General features: G+C 65.6%; 4 protein-coding genes across 8 annotated transcripts in view; 2 read left to right on the top strand and 2 right to left on the bottom strand.

The window, feature by feature from the left end:
* LOC119702804 (C-type lectin domain family 2 member D-like) overlaps positions 1 to 14,625 on the bottom strand; it is a 603,052-nt gene that overhangs the window by 182,384 nt on the left and 406,043 nt on the right. The window lies entirely within an intron of this gene.
* SAR1A (secretion associated Ras related GTPase 1A) lies at positions 127 to 4,782 on the top strand. Its single transcript, XM_038141422.1, has 7 exons — positions 127 to 204; positions 553 to 627; positions 1,465 to 1,584; positions 2,010 to 2,075; positions 2,472 to 2,575; positions 3,040 to 3,171; positions 3,792 to 4,782. Exons 2-7 carry the CDS (start codon positions 570 to 572, stop codon positions 3,906 to 3,908), a joined length of 597 nt encoding a protein of 198 aa, XP_037997350.1. The 5' UTR covers positions 127 to 204; positions 553 to 569; the 3' UTR covers positions 3,909 to 4,782.
* Positions 5,675 to 7,716, top strand: TYSND1 (trypsin like peroxisomal matrix peptidase 1). Its single transcript, XM_038141413.1, has 4 exons — positions 5,675 to 6,656; positions 6,746 to 6,879; positions 6,960 to 7,145; positions 7,237 to 7,716. Exons 1-4 carry the CDS (start codon positions 5,686 to 5,688, stop codon positions 7,446 to 7,448), a joined length of 1,503 nt encoding a protein of 500 aa, XP_037997341.1. The 5' UTR covers positions 5,675 to 5,685; the 3' UTR covers positions 7,449 to 7,716.
* SPOCK2 (SPARC (osteonectin), cwcv and kazal like domains proteoglycan 2) lies at positions 8,142 to 14,233 on the bottom strand. 4 transcript variants are annotated; one of them, XM_038141416.1, is made up of 12 exons: positions 13,931 to 14,188; positions 11,734 to 11,742; positions 11,473 to 11,536; positions 11,090 to 11,204; positions 10,907 to 11,009; positions 10,715 to 10,823; positions 10,519 to 10,638; positions 10,214 to 10,432; positions 9,091 to 9,153; positions 8,820 to 8,957; positions 8,577 to 8,739; positions 8,283 to 8,369 (listed from the first exon to the last, which is right to left on the bottom strand). In XM_038141416.1, exons 1-11 carry the CDS (start codon positions 14,144 to 14,146, stop codon positions 8,594 to 8,596), a joined length of 1,302 nt encoding a protein of 433 aa, XP_037997344.1. In that variant the 5' UTR covers positions 14,147 to 14,188; the 3' UTR covers positions 8,283 to 8,369; positions 8,577 to 8,593. The 4 variants fall into 4 exon arrangements, 3 of the variants coding, with proteins under 3 accessions (XP_037997347.1, XP_037997343.1, XP_037997344.1); XR_005257446.1 differs by having other exon boundaries at positions 8,286 to 8,369; positions 8,503 to 8,739; positions 13,931 to 14,187; XM_038141419.1 differs by having other exon boundaries at positions 8,142 to 8,739; positions 11,473 to 11,518; positions 13,931 to 14,233.

Here is a 14,625-nt window from a genome sequence, read left to right as displayed (position 1 = left end):
CTCGGGGCCGGTCTCGATCCCGGTTCCCCGCCGGGCGCGGGCGGGTCTCGAACCCGCGGCCTCCCGGTGCCGCCCGCCGCAGCGCGGGGCCAGCGGGGCCGGAAGCGGGCGGGGCGCGCGCTGACGTGTTTCCGGCGGGGCGCTGGCGGCGGCCGCGGACGGGACTCGGTGGCGGCGGCGGCGGCGGCCCGGGGGCAGCCGGGGGTGAGCGGCGGGGGTGGCCCTGCGGGCCGGCCGGGCCCGGCGGGGCGCTCGGCGGGGCGGCGGGCGCCTGGCAGGGCCGGGAGAGGGGCGGCGGCGGCGCGGGGGGTGACACGCAGGCAGAGCGGGGGCGGGGCGGGGGCCAGGCCTCGCCGCCCGCCCTTGAGGCCGGTCCCCTCACCCCGGTGGCCCCTCATCCCCTGTCTCCTTCACCCCCGTTCCCCTTGGGCCCCGCTCCCCCTGACCCCTCCCGTTCCCGGGACCTCCGGTCCCCCGTCCCGGACCCGCCGACCGCGGCTCCCTTTGGGCACCGACGTTTTGTAACTCGGGCTTTGGGTTTTGTCCCCGCAGGCGTTTTATTTCCAGAGATGTCTTTCATCTTCGAATGGCTCTACAACGGCTTCAGCAGCGTCTTGCAGTTCCTAGGTAATGCCTCAGCAGGCCCCTCTGGGTGGGTTTGGCTTCTCCCGTTGCCAGCATCCCGTAAAAGCCGGGGCTTAAGGTGGTGGCAGCAGCTCTGGCCAGTGCAAAGTCGGGAGAGGAAGCTCTGTATCAATAAAGGGGCTTTTACACCGGTGCAGAGGAACTTTGGGAGTATTTGGAGGCGTTGGGCTCCACGCAGGTGTTTCTCTTGCCCTCTGGAAGCCCGAGAGCTGCTGGGCTGGCCAGCCCCAGGCAGAGGTGCTGCCTCGCCAGGGAGGGAGCCTCATCCTCCTCGTGCTCCTTCCGGAGTCCTGGATTCCAGTGGAACTCCTTGCTGGAAGATGGGGTGCCCATTCTCCTGATCTCTTCTTTAAGAGAGGATGAGAGGGACAGGGTGAGAAGAAGCCCTGTTGGAAACCCTTGGGAGCTTTTCTGGCAGAGATCAGTTTATACCAAGAAAACAACACACTGTTCCCTGCTTGGCACTTTTTCCCGGACAACTCGCTGCTGTCTTTTATGAGTTTGTTCAGTTTTCACATCTTTTGAGGAGACAGATTGATCCATAATACTCTGCTGCACACTGTCCTCTGCTGCTGGGATGGACTGGAGGAAAGAATGGCATCCTCACGGGAAGAGGAGCTTGGGAAATGCCCATTGCTGTAAACATGCCTTGGGAAAAGGCTGTTTGAGCTCTGTGTGTTTTCCCTGCTGCCCCTGGAAGTGTGCACAGGTGGCAGCAGAGCTCTGGGAAAGGCCTTCCCCCAAAAAAAACCAGCAGCGTGGCGTTTGGGACGAACCCGCTGGAGTTCTCCTCTTGGTTTGTGTTCCTTCTCCTGGCAGGTTTGTACAAGAAGTCTGGAAAGCTGGTCTTCCTGGGCTTGGATAACGCAGGGAAAACCACTCTGCTGCACATGCTCAAAGATGACAGGCTGGGCCAGCACGTCCCCACGCTACATCCCAGTAAGTGTCCTGGGAGAAGCCTCCTGGCACGGCTTTCCCTCTGGAATTGTGCGGGCACGGTGTGGGAAGAAGCTCTGCGTGGGGGATTTGAGGGTCTCGAAGCTCGAGCTGAGGTTGGTCCCCAGGCTGACGTGGATCTGTGCTTTCCTCTCTAGAAGTGCCCAGCAACTGGTGTGGCTCTGTTAATAGAAAGGGAAGATTTTCCTAACGGAAAGCCTGATAAAGGAGGATCATTGCAGGTTAAAAAGCTTCCCTGGGAAGCAGAAGGAATTATTTTCTGCCGCTCGTGATTTTGGGAAACTGCTCCTGAATTCCACAGGAAGTTCAGGGAATTCCTTGTTAGAGGAGTGTGTGTGGTACCCAAGAAATTCTGTCTGTCAACTCTTCCTTGTTTTCCTGAATCCCACCCGTGTGTTCCATTTCAGCATCAGAGGAGCTGACGATTGCTGGAATGACCTTCACGACTTTTGATCTGGGTGGACATGAACAAGGTAAGGGGAAAAAAATGACCAAAAACTGATCCTGACCAGTGTCAGCAATTAGCAGTGCCTAATTGTTTGTTGCCTGGATTTATTTATGGAACAACACGTGGAAGCAACCTCCTGGCTGTAGGATTGCTTGGAAGGAAATGCTGCCAGTTTGTGCCCCGCTGCCTGAAGTATTTTTAGCTGTGGAAGACTCAGATATAATTTAGTTTGGATAATTGCTGGACTTTTATTTTCTGCGCTTTCTAGAAGTTTTAAACACGGGTTTTTTGCCCTTTTGTGCACAAAACTATTGGAAGGAAGACAGCCTGGCTAAAAAGGCAGCCATGGTTGCTGAGGTTTGGTGGATTTTTCCCTGTGTGGGGATTTCACAGGGCCGTGTTTGTCCCTTGTGTTTTCCAGCTCGCCGGGTCTGGAAAAACTACCTGCCTGCCATCAATGGGATTGTCTTCCTGGTGGACTGTGCAGATCACTCACGGCTTATGGAATCCAAAGTTGAGCTTAATGTAAATACACTTCTCTTCTTTCCCTTCTCCAAGACCTCTGATCAGCTAAATTATCAGTAACAGCCATCTCCCCCAGAGCTGGAGGAGCCTGGGTGTCCTTGCTCTGGGTGGCTGCAGGCACTTGGGTTCAGGGCAGGCTCAGCTCGGACAGCAGCAGGAATTTCTGCATGGAAAGGGTGCTCAGGCCACGGCAGGGGCTGCCCAGGGAACTCTGGAGGTGTCCCAGGAAGGGCTGGAGGTGGCACTCAGTGCTCTGGGCTGGGGACAAGGTGAGCACTGGGCACAGCTGGGACTCCATGGGCTGGGAGGGCTTTTCCAGCCTCAGTGATCCAGCCTTCCACAGGAGGATGGAAGCCCCAGAAGCGAGCCCTTGTTGGTCACAGAGCTCAAACAAACCCATTTTCTTCAGGCAACGACTCCTTTTTCCACCTCTCTGCTCAACTCTTGTTGGCTCTTGCACGCAGGCGTTAATGACAGACGAGACAATATCCAACGTGCCAATCCTTATCTTGGGAAACAAAATCGACAGACCAGAGGCCATCAGCGAGGAGAAACTGCGGGAGATCTTCGGGCTCTACGGACAGACCACAGGAAAGGTAGGGAGGCACGCAAACCTTGCGCTGCACGGGCAGGGGAGAGCTTGCCTGCTTCCTTGCACACTGAGCCCCGGCCGAGGTGTTACTGGGAATCTGGTCAAGGTGAATCAGGGATAATGATGGTGGTATGCCTGAAGGGAGCCTGGGAGAGAGAGAGACTCTTTAAAAGCCATGGAGTGCTGGGACAAGAGGGACTGGCTTCCCACTGCCAGAGGGTGGGTTCAGATGGGAAGTAGGGAAGAGATTCTTCCAATTGAAGAATCCCCACTCCCTTCCCCACTTCCCTGGCAGGGTGGGCAGGCCCTGGCACAGGGTGCCCAGAGCAGCTGCAGCTGCCCCTGGATCCCTGGGAGTGCCCAAGGCCAGGTTGGACGGGGCTTGGAGCAGCCTGGTCTCGTAGGACCAGGCAGTGGGGTGGAATGAGGTGATCTTTAAGGCCCCTGCCCACCCAAACCTCTGATGCTGCCCCTGGGCAAGTTTTGAGGCTCCTGGGATTGTCCAAAATGCAGCACACACACAAAGGGCCTGCGAGAGGAGCTCCCCTGGATGGCCGTGGCTCGCTGGGCGCTTCCCTGAGGGCACCAGGGGTGCAGCTGTGACTCCTGTTTGGATTTCCCCAGGGAAACGTGCCACTGAAGGACCTGAACGCGCGCCCCATGGAGGTGTTCATGTGCAGCGTGCTCAAGAGGCAAGGCTACGGTGAGGGCTTCCGCTGGCTATCGCAGTACATTGACTGATACTGGCACGGACACGAGAGTTTTACTCCTCTGGACTGATCCTGTTCACTTCAGCTTCCTATGGACTTTTCTATTAGAACGTGGAAGGCTTTCCTGGCGTTGTCCAAGAGACTCCTGGTTTCCAGCTGCCCCTATGGCACAGTGGTGACACCACTCTTTTCCGCGCGCCGTTCCTCAGTTGTCCCTGCCGGTTGGGTGACGGCGGGGCTGCTCCACCCTGGGAAGGCCAAACTCTGCACGCTGCAGTGTAACAGCTGAAAAAGAGAGCACGTCTCACCACTGTGGTCAATTGACTTCAAAAACAAACAAACAAAAAACAGAAAAGGAAAAAAAGCAATTATATTTTTTAAAGAAAGTGTTAATGTAAATGGCGTCCCTTCTAACTTTTTAGTTTAACGTTCATCTTGTTTAGTCCAGAGTCTGGTTTAGGGTTTTTTAAAAATATATTTAACGGTATTTAGGTATTTCACAAATTACTGAACCAAGGTATCACGATATTAGAAGTCCTCAATAAACATAGCATTTGGGCTTAACTGAGCTGTAGGGTGGCTGTGCTGCGTCACGCTGACCGACGACGGCGAGGTGCCGTTGGGACTGAGGTGTGCAATCCCAGCTTCTTTAGTTTACAGGGATTTTATTTTATTTTTTTTTCCTAGTTGGGGAGGAGCACCTGGTGCAGGTGCTGGGGGTGGTGTGCAGTGGGAAGGGGCTGCCTGGTTCCCCCTCGGGCCAGACCCTCCGGTGAGGCTCCCCTGGCCACGCCATCACAGTAAGAACCACGGAGCTGTTTGGTGGTTGTAGCATGGAAGTGTTTGACATTTGCATATCATGAGGTGATTAATGTAGACTAAACCAGTTTCTTTTATACTCTCAACGGACTTTTTTTTTTTGTCTGAAGTTTCATTGCTGTCTAGCACTCATTTTCAGTTCAATAAAGACATGTCTCTCTCCTCCGAAGGGGCAGCGAGCCTCAGTCTGGCTTGGTGTTTGCTGGGCCTTGGGGCCATCAGAACACCAGCCACAGAGTTCCAGAAGCGTTTGGAGAAGGCTCTCAGGCACAGGGTGGGATTCCTGGGGCTGTCCTGTGCAGGGCTGGGAGCTGGACTCAATCAGGATATTCATTCAATGATTCCATGGTGCTGTGACCTGCATGGTGCGGCCAGAGAGGGAAATTGAGGCAGGATGGAAGAGCCGCTTGCCTCTGGGCTGGCAGCCAGGGAGAGCTCATGGCGTGTGGGTGCTTTGCTCTTGGTGTGAGGAACCCACAGCGAGCGCAGGCAGCCGGGAAGGGGCTGGGGGGAACGGGGAGGGGGGGCTTCGGCTCTGACTCCCGGTATTCGGGGGGATTTTAGCGCTCCCAAAGGGATTCTCCCAGTCCCGGTACCTCTGTTGGAAATAAAGCTTTGGTGCTCGTTCGCGCTGCGGGTGAGGCGGGAAGCGAGCGTGGCCGTGGCGTGTCCGAGCCGAGGGTCCCGGGGAAGGGGGGGGAGCCTGTGCCGGTGTTGCGAAGGGCAGCGCTGGGCAGTGGGGGCCGAGGGGCGGCTGCGGGCCGCCGGTCCCGGTTCTCCGAGGGCAGCAGGGGCCGAGGGCGGGCTCCGGGGCAGCGCCGCCGGTGGCCGGGCCGGCGGGGCCGGGCCGGGGCCCCCGCGCCCCCGGTGAGGGCCCCGCGGGGGCGCGCCCGCCACGTGCGCGCCCCGCCCCAGCCAATGGGAGGGCGCGGCGCCGCGCGGCGGCCAATGGGCGCGCGGGGCGGGGCGGGGGGCGGGGCGCGGCGGTGATGGCGGCGCCGCCGTGCTGCGCGGTGCGGGTGCGGGGCGCGGGCGGCGATGGCGGCTGCAGCGGGCTGGTGCTGAGCCGCCGCCCCGCGCTGGTGCTCTGCCACGCCGCCGTCCTCGCCCCGTTCCTGCGCGCCGGCCCCGCCGCCTGGGCGCGGCCCGCCGCGCTGCCGCCCGCCGCGCTGCGGCCGTGCCCGCGGCTCAGCGTGGTGCTGCGCGGCGAGGCGGGCGGGCTGCGGGAGCTCGGGGCGCGGCTGCTGGCGCTGGTGCCGTGCGCGCCGTTCCGGCGGGCGCTGGAGCGCGGCCTCGGGCGGGCGGAGCGGTGGCGGTTCGGGGCCGAGGAGGAGGCGGCGGGCACCGAGCCGCGGGCGCTGCCCTGGTTCGCCTGGCTGCGGGTGCCCGGGCTGGACGCGGCCGAGGGCGGCTGGGCGGCGCGGGCCAGCGCCGGCTGCCTGCGCAAGGGGCAGGCGCTGCTGGCCTGCGGCTCGCCCTTCGGAGACCTGTGCCCCGAGCTCTTCCTCAACACGCTGAGCCGCGGCGTGGTCAGCAACCTGGCGGGCGAGGAGAACGCGCTGGTGCTCACCGATGCCCGCTGCCTGCCCGGCACCGAGGGCGGCGCCGCCTTCGTGCCCTCGCCCGACGGGCCGCGCGTGGTGGCCGTGATCGCCGCCTCCTTGTGCTGGAAGGGCGCCGAGTGGGTCGGGCTCACGCTGCTCTGCTCCCTCGCCGCCATCCTGCGCAGCAGCGCCGCTGTCCTGGGCGAAGCCGGGATCGTGGTGCCGCCGGTGCCGGCGTGGGTGGCCGCGGTGCCGGCGAGCAGCGGGCGGGACCCCCTGGGCTGGACGGCGCTGGTGGAGTGCGGGGCGACCTGGGGCTCCGGGGTGCTGCTGGCACCGAGGATGCTCCTCACCTGCCGGCACGTCGTGGAGGCCAGAGCCCCGCTCCGTGTGACGCCGGCAGCCGGCCCCGGCCAGTGAGTGCGGCTGTGCCCCCCCGCCCCAGCCTTAACCCCCCCGTCCCTGCGTGTTCCCCGCCGTGACATCTCGTTAACCGTGTCCTTAGGGATGCCGCCGTGCTCAGGGGACGCGTGGTGTTTGCCACCGAGAAGTCGTCCCCCTTCGACGTGGCCGTGGTGGAGCTGGAGGAGAGCGTGCCCGGCTTTGTCCCGCCGTGCCTGGCCAGCACCTTCCTCCCAGGTACGCACTGGGGGGACGCGGGCACTTGGGTAGGGGCTGCCTCGCCCCCTTGCACCCACCTGCTGCCTCTCCCGTGCCAGGAGAGGAGGTGAGCGTGGTGGGCTTCGGGGCGCTGGGGCAGGCGTGCGGCCCCTCGGTGACAGCGGGGATCCTCTCGGCCGTGGTGGCGGTGGCTGGGCGCCCTGTCATGCTGCAAACCACCTGTGCCGTCCACGGGGGCTCCAGCGGCGGCCCCCTCGTCTCCTCCCGCAGCGGGTGCCTCCTGGGTAAGCCAGGCCTCTCCCCGTGGGTACCTGGGGGGTCCCATGGGCGTCCCCCGGCCGGCCCCAGTGACGGGCGCCACTCCCTCCCCGCCAGGCATCGTGGCCAGCAACACGCGGGACACCGCTGCGGGGGCCACCTACCCCCACCTCAACTTCTGCATCCCCATCACCGTGCTGCAGCCCCTCGTGGCGCGCTACCGCCGCACCGGCGACCCCGCTGCCTTCGCCGGGCTCAACCGCGTGGCTGAGGGGGTGAGGGCGACTTGGCAGCTCCAGCGGCGGCCAGGACCCCCCAGCAAGCTCTGACTCCCACTCCCGGGGGGCTTGTGCCAGAGACCGAGGTACCAGGGACCGTGGTACCAGGGAGCGGGGCTGCCAGATGCCCTCTTCAGCCCTGGTGGTGCGGGGGCCGAGCTCTGCACTCCACAGAGCCTGGGAGTGGAGCATGGGCGCCCCGGGGCAGGGGATACGGCACAGTGCCTTTGACAGCTGCTGACAACCCCAGACTGGGGAGGTTTGGGGTCTGTCTTATTGTTTTATTTTCTCCCTGGGGCCATAAATGCTGTGAGTTGAGGCCCTGGTGTCCCGTGTGCTGAGTGGCTGCAGGGGGGTGGTGGAGGCCCTCACTGGGTTCTTGGGGGCAGGTTGGTCCTGTAAGGGATATTCTGGGTCAGGGGTAGGATTGGGTTGGGGTAAAGCATGGGGAGGGGAGGGCAGTTCCGAGTCCTTCCATGGCTCTGGCCCCCGTGGAAAGGGAAGGTTTGGGGTCATGGAGAGGCCAGGAGCTGGGGAGGGGACATGTCCCTGGGAAGGGAGGCCAGTGCCAGCTTCATGGCAGCCGAGTGCAGGAACCAAACCCGGGGCACGGACAGGGGGCACTCCCACCCCAGCCTGCTCCCCAGCCCCGCAGTGCCCGCACAGCACCCCCTCCCCAGGACAGCCCCGCTGGGTGCAGGGGAGGCACGGGGGGTGCCAGGGGGAGGAACGGGCGGGCGAGTGTTTGACACAGCACGGGGTATTTATTTCACAGCCGCTACACAACGCCGGGGGCCGGGGCAGCCACGCAAGCACAACATGAGGGGGGATGCGGGGAGGGAGGAAGGGGGGGGGGGCAGCTTATCTATAAGGGTTTTTTTTTTTTGTTTTTTCCTTTTTTTTTTTCCCACTTTTATTAGCGCCATTTGCCCGGTTGAAGACCACGCAGCAGCACACTAGGCCTACAAGGCTCTACCCAAAAGAAAAAAAAAAAAAAAAAGCTCAAATTCGCATAAGAGCGGCCCGCCCCGCCCCGCTCGCCCCCTCCCCCGGGCGAGCGCCCCGTTGCCCCGTCCCACACGGGAGCGGAGGGGGGAGCACCCACCCCATGCCACACCGGCAGCGGGGGGGTCACGGGGACCCCCGGCTGGGGGGCTGCCTCCCGGCCGTGCCGCCCACCGGGCTCTCCTGCTCCTCTACCAGATGTAGCCGCCGTCGTCGCTCTCGCCTGCTTCGCCCTCCTCTTCCTCGCCTTCCTCGCCCGCCTCCTCCGGCTCCTTCTCCTCCTCGTCCTCCCAGCCCACGCTGCTCCCGAAGTCGCCCGAAAACCCCGTCGCTTCATCTGGAGGGGCGAGGGGCAGCGGTTCGGGGGCGGTCCGGGCTGCGGCCCCGTCCCCAGCGGGCGCCGCCCGCAGCTCTCACCGCAGTCGGGGCTGCCGTGGCCGCGGGTGCCCGTCAGCTCGGCCCCGTGCTGGTCCACGCACCAGCACTCGCCGCCGCCCGGCTCGCACTGCGCCCGCCGGTAGTAGCCGTCCTCATCGCAGCTGGGAATGAAGGTGCCTGCAGGGAAGCGATGGCCCCCACCCCCCCCAAACACGTGCAGTGCCGAGCCCCCAGGGAGATCCCCATCCTCATCCCAGCCCGGCCGCGCGGGGCACTGCTGGGGGAAAGGGCCCTGGGCTGCCCCACTCACCCAGCTTTTTTTTGGTCGCTTCTTGGATCTGGATCTTCTCCAGCTCCCTGAGACAGGGCGGCTCTGCAGCAACGCCACATGCTGCTCTTAGGGCAGGCATACAGCCCCCCCAGGGCGGCAACCCCTCACCCCACACAGTGTGCGCCCCCAAACCCACAGCATTCTCCCCTGTGGTGTGCATCCCCCCAGAACCCCACATTCCCCCATGGAGTGCAATCCCCAGCACCATGGAGTGAAATCCCCCAGAACCCCACAACGTGAATTCCCTAGGGCGTGCATCCCCGTGATGTGCACCCACCCTGCCCCATGGAGAACATCCCCCAGCCCCACGGTGTGTGTAATCCCCCTGCCCCATGGAGTACATCCCCCAGAACCCCACAGTGTGTGTAATCCCCCTGCCCCATGGAGTACATCCCCTAGCCCCACAGTGTGTGTAATCCCCCTGCCCCATGGAGTACATCCCCCAGAACCCCACAGTGTGTGTAATCCCCCTGCCCCATGGAGTACATCCCCCAGCCCCACAGTGTGTGTAATCCCCCTGCCCCATGGAGTACATCCCCCAGCTCCACGGTGTGTGTCCCCCTGCCCCATGGAGTACATCCCCCAGCCCCACAGTGTGTGTCCCCCTGGCCCCATGCTGTGCATCCCCCATGATGCACATCCCCCTTCACCCAATATGCACTTCCCCATGACCCACAGCATGCATCCCCACCATGGTTTCCAGGCCCCTAAACCCGGTGGTGTACCCCTCCCACTAAGGCAAACATCCCAGAGCCACCCCAAACCCACAGCACGGATTGCCCAGTACCCCATGGCATACATCCCCCCGTGATGAACATCCCTCCCCCACACATGCTAACCCACAGCATGGCTTCCTCGTGACCCCGTGAACATCCCCACTCCCAACCCCAATCCCATGATGTACATCCCCCACCCCCAGTCCCACAGCATGGATCCCCCACAACACCACGAGGTACAACCCCAATCCCGCAGCACGGATTCCCCAATCCAAAGCATGCATCCCTCAGGACACAGATCCCCCAGCCCCACGGGGTGCATCCTCCTGACCCCGCGGTGTCCACCCCCGGCCCCTCAGCGCCACCTCCCCGGTGTCCTGACGCACTTTCCCTCCAGAAGCAGAAGCACCACTCGGGGGCGGAGACGCGGCCGTCCTTGGAGGTGTCGCAGGAGTTGAAGAAGGCGCGGATGCACACCTCGTACTTGTCCAGGTTGATGGCGGCCAGCTCGGCCGCCTCCAGGAACAGGTCCCCGCTCGTGTCCAGCCGGGCGAACATCCACCCCACCGCCTCCTTGCAGGTGGCTGCCACGCTCCTCTCCAGCGCTGCAGGGCACGATGGAGCCCGTGGCTGCCCGGCCCCACCGGGGACAGCAGCCCACGTCCCCTCCCCGTGGGGCAGGGACAGGTACCAGAGGTGGGGCTGGCGGGGAGCCCGCCGGAGCCGTTCTGCTTGGCATTCTCCCGCAGGAGCTGGAACCAGTCGCGCAGACGGTCACCCAGGTCGGCCAGGTCCTGCCCGGTGCACAGTTCTGGGGGGTCCAGCGGGGCAGCGTCAGGCCGGGCAGAGCTCGGGGACAGTTCCCCGGTGCCCCGCACCCCACTCACCCTGTTTGCTGTCGCCGGCAGGGCTGTGCGGGGTCGGGCAGGGGCACTGCCCCTCGCACCGCACCGTCAGCTGCTTGCTGGCCAGGCACGCCTGCTGCTCCAGCTTGCACTGCGGGGCGGCAGCGGGACGTCGGCGGGGGGACACGGGGGGGACACGGGGCCCCGTCCCCGCGGCGGTGCCGCCGTCCTTACCGCCGAGCTGTAGGTGTGGCCGTCGGAGCCGCAGACGGCGGCCACCGGGGCGGCGTGGCAGGGCTTGCAGCCCCCGTGCGCCTTGGGGCCCAGCGGCTTGATCCTGCTCGGGGCGAGAGGGTGCTGAGCCCCCGCCCGGGCCCCCCTTCCGAGCCCCCTGCCCGGCCCCGGCCCCGCTCCTACCTGTGCTCCAGCTTCTTGCGGCTGATGCACATGGCGCGCTGGTAGCCCTGCGCCACGCACACCTTGTGCCGGCTGCACTTCACCTTCTGGCAGGGGTCCTTGGTGGTGTCCAGGGCTGGGGGGCAGACAGGCGCTGGGGCAGGCGGGGACGCCCCAGGGGAGCCCCGCAGCGCTGGCCACCAGCCGGGCCGGCACAAAGCGCCATTCAGGCCGCAGCTGGGCGGCACCAGCTGCCGCTTCCCGGCTCGCACGGACCCCAGCACCGCTCCGAGCCGGAAGGGAAAAGCCCGGGGGGTGCGAGCACAGAGTGCGACCCCCCCGCCCCACCACGCTGTCTGGCACCGAGCCCACCGTGCCGCATCCCAAACCCGTCCCAGCGGTACCTTCATCCCCGGGCTGGTTGTCCTCCCAGCTCTTGATGTAGTCATCCTGCGAAGTGGGGAGAGCCTGCATGAGTGCAGGTGGCGGGAAAGGTGACACCGGACCAGGCGTGCCGTCACCCGGCTCGGGGCCAGCGGCCCGGAGCGGCTCCCGCTGCGCACACCCCTGGGCACCGCCACGGCGGGAGGGCACGGAGCAGGGACCGGGAGCCGCCTCCCCCCACAAGCGGGGTGTCACCCCCTCGGCCGCCCCTCGAGGCTCACCTCCACCTCCTGGCGGCACGGCAGCGAGACGGCCCAGCCGGCACCGACAAAAGAAAAAGAGAGAGCGCCCACCGTCAGCTGCGGGACGCCCAAAGCCCTGCTCCCGGCCCCAGCCCACAGTGACAGGCACCCCGTGCCAGTGGGGCACCCCGACCTTCCGATGCCCAGAGCTCTTGCCACCAGCCCTAGGTATCACTGGCACCGACCACCAACGTGCTCCCCCGTCTCTGGCTCTAGACCTGTAATCCCGGAGAGCCTTCACACAGGATAAAGCCTTCCCCCGTCAGCCAGCTGGGAAAGCCAGGGAACAGGGATGGAAACGGCATCGGGTGGAGGAAGCCCCTGGGAACCCAGTGAGGACCTCAGGGGATCCCCATGGTGCTGCCACCCCGGTTCTTCAATCGTGAGCCCAGAAGGAGTGGGCCAAGATGGATGTCGCTGCCTGGGGAGGCAGAACTGCTCCCACAGGACCCCGAAAGCATCCCGGGGGTGTGGGGGAGTAGCAGGGACTCAAACCCTCCCCGCAGGCAGCATCGCCCGCCCCACGAGATGCTCCGGGGCGAGCTTTGCGCTAAGGCAGGAGCATCCCCGCCGCCCTGGGGAGGGTTTGGGATGGCACAGGAAGCAGCGGCACGGGAGGCAGCTCTGGAGGGGATGTCTCGCTCCGGCACGGCGGTGTTTGCACCGCAATCGATAGCCGCGCTCCCGGGCCGTGATTGGTAACACTGCGGCGCCCGGCAGCTCCCTGCGGCGCGGGCCTCCTCCCCGTGCATCCCCCCACCGGCGCTGCTCAGTCGAAAACCCCACAAATCCACGGATTTGCTTATTAATCCAAGCTAGCTGCCAGTAAGGCTGCAGCCCCCCCAGCGCGGCAGCCGTGCCGCGGCAGGGTGGGCCCCACGTGTGCTGCCGGCGCCCGGGGATGGGCATCCCTCCTCGGCCCTGAACCCCCCGGGGATGCTCAGTGCCATGGGGGCACGACCACAAGTGCCCCCTCGAGCACCCGCAGCCATCCGAGCTCCCAGGTGCCCAGTGCTGGCGTTGGCCAGCAGGGGTGTTGCAGGCAGGGGTCTCCAGGGGAGGAATTTACACCTCTGCGCCCTCACCCGTGCTCTGCCCCCCAGCTGGATTATTTCGGGGGTGGTGCCCCCTGCTCTGCCCTGCGGTGGGCACATCTCCCTTGCTGCCATCCATCCATCCATCCATCCATCCATCCATCCATCCATCCATCCATCCATCCATCCATCCATCCATCCCCTCCTCGCTGCCAAGGTGAACCCGAGTGTGCATCTGAACAAAGACCACAGGGGCTGGCTCGGGGTGTGCCCCCTCCCCGCCCGGCCGCTGCAGGTGTCCTGGGTCTCCCCAGGATGGGGCTGCAGCACCGTGTCCCCCACCCTGGAGGACACGAGCAGGAGGTGTAAAAACGAGCCCAGAAAAAACCCCGACTGCCCCATAATATTATGGGCTGCAGCTAAATGCCATCGAGGCTGTTCGCGAGGGCTGTGTAACAGCGAGGGGTGACAGGATCCCGAGCCTCGTGTGCCAGGTGTGCCAGCGCTCCTTCAGCACTGCCTGCATCCTCATCCTCCCTGCCTCGCGTCCCCCACATCCCCAGGGGTCACCACCCCGCGGAGGCAGCGCCGGCCCCGGCTGCGGCGCCGCGCGGGGCTCCGGAGACACCCGCGGGCCTCGGGGGAGCGGAGTCCCGGGGGATGCTCGTGCCCCGACACGGGCTGGGCTCTCGCCCAGGGTTCCAGGCCACGGCGCAGCCCCCGCTACGGGCGGGCGGGCCCTGCCTGCACCCCCATGTGGGGCACGGCGAGAGGGTGCAGGGGACAGCACCCCCGGTCACCGGAGAGGGTCGCTTTGGCATCAAGCCCTGGCCACGGAGGCATTGGCATAAGCCACGCAGCTTTGGCGTCGGGCAGGGAGGCGGCGGCGCTGCCGGAGCCGGTGAGCATCCCCCGGGTACCGGGGCCGCGGAGCATCCCGCGGGTACCGGGGCCGGCAGCCGCCCACGGCCGCGGCGGGATGCGGGCACCGCCGAGCATCCCCGGGCGCCCGCCATGGGGCCGAGGCCGGGGAGGGTCGCGCTGCGGCAGCCGCAGCGGCGGGGCGGGGAGCGCGGGGAGGGGGCTCCCGGTGCCCGGCAGCGCGTCCCGTCCCCCCCGCCCCGCAGCCGGCGCGGACTCACGTCTCGGAAGCGGTTCCAGTGCTTGATCCTGCCGCCGTACTGGGAGATGGACGAGAGCCACTGCTCGTCCTCCATGAAATTGCCGGGGCTCTCCCCCGCCGCGGCGGGCCCGGGGCCGGTGGCGGGGCCCGCGGCGGGCCCGGGGCCGGCGGCGGCGGCGGGCAGGAGCAGGGCCAGCAGGGCCAGCAGGGCGCGGCGCCCGCCGCAGCCCCGCATGCTGCCGCAGCGCCGGGGGGAGCGGGCGCGGTGCGGAGCGGTGCGGTGCGCACGGGGAGGCGCCGCCGGCGAGTGCGGCCGCGGGGCGGCACCGGGCGGCACCGGCGGGAGGGCCGGGGCGGGGCCTCCGCCGCGCCCGCCGCACCTGCGCGCCGACACCGGGGCGGGGGAGCCGCCGGCATGGCTCGGCACGGCTCGGCACGGCTCGGCACGGCCGCAGCACCGGCCCCCCTTCTGTCCCCATCGTGCACCCTCGTCCTTGACCCGTCCCCGGCCCGTGTCCCTCATCGCGCACCCCGCATCTCCGGCCACACCCCCGTCCTGAAGTTCTCGTCCTGCACTACTGGTCCCTACCGCGTACCCATCCTTAGTCCCCTGACACACCCCCTCCCGCATCCTCTGTCCTGCATTCCTGGTCCTCATCCGGTCTCCATTCCACATGCCCCATCCCGCGTCAACTGCCACACCCCTCTCCTGCA

Source organism: Motacilla alba, chromosome 6 (assembly GCF_015832195.1).
Source record: "Motacilla alba alba isolate MOTALB_02 chromosome 6, Motacilla_alba_V1.0_pri, whole genome shotgun sequence".
Classification (NCBI taxonomy): Eukaryota; Metazoa; Chordata; class Aves; order Passeriformes; family Motacillidae; genus Motacilla; species Motacilla alba.
Note: the sequence above shows the minus strand (reverse complement) of the source record. Positions and strands in the feature narration are given on the sequence as shown.

Coding starts and splice junctions, on each gene's coding strand:
- SAR1A (XM_038141422.1), top strand. CDS start 570: ATGTCTTTCATCTTCGAATGGCTCTACAACGGCTTCAGCAGCGTCTTG. Junction 628..1,464: donor CAGCGTCTTGCAGTTCCTAG/GTAATGCCTCAG, acceptor TTCTCCTGGCAG/GTTTGTACAAGAAGTCTGGA. Junction 2,076..2,471: donor TCTGGGTGGACATGAACAAG/GTAAGGGGAAAA, acceptor TGTGTTTTCCAG/CTCGCCGGGTCTGGAAAAAC.
- TYSND1 (XM_038141413.1), top strand. CDS start 5,686: ATGGCGGCGCCGCCGTGCTGCGCGGTGCGGGTGCGGGGCGCGGGCGGC. Junction 6,657..6,745: donor CCGGCAGCCGGCCCCGGCCA/GTGAGTGCGGCT, acceptor CCGTGTCCTTAG/GGATGCCGCCGTGCTCAGGG. Junction 7,146..7,236: donor CCGCAGCGGGTGCCTCCTGG/GTAAGCCAGGCC, acceptor CCTCCCCGCCAG/GCATCGTGGCCAGCAACACG.
- SPOCK2 (XM_038141416.1), bottom strand. CDS start 14,146: ATGCGGGGCTGCGGCGGGCGCCGCGCCCTGCTGGCCCTGCTGGCCCTG. Junction 10,639..10,714: donor TGCCGGCGACAGCAAACAGG/GTGAGTGGGGTG, acceptor TGGACCCCCCAG/AACTGTGCACCGGGCAGGAC. Junction 9,154..10,213: donor CTTCTGCTTCTGGAGGGAAA/GTGCGTCAGGAC, acceptor GCGTTGCTGCAG/AGCCGCCCTGTCTCAGGGAG.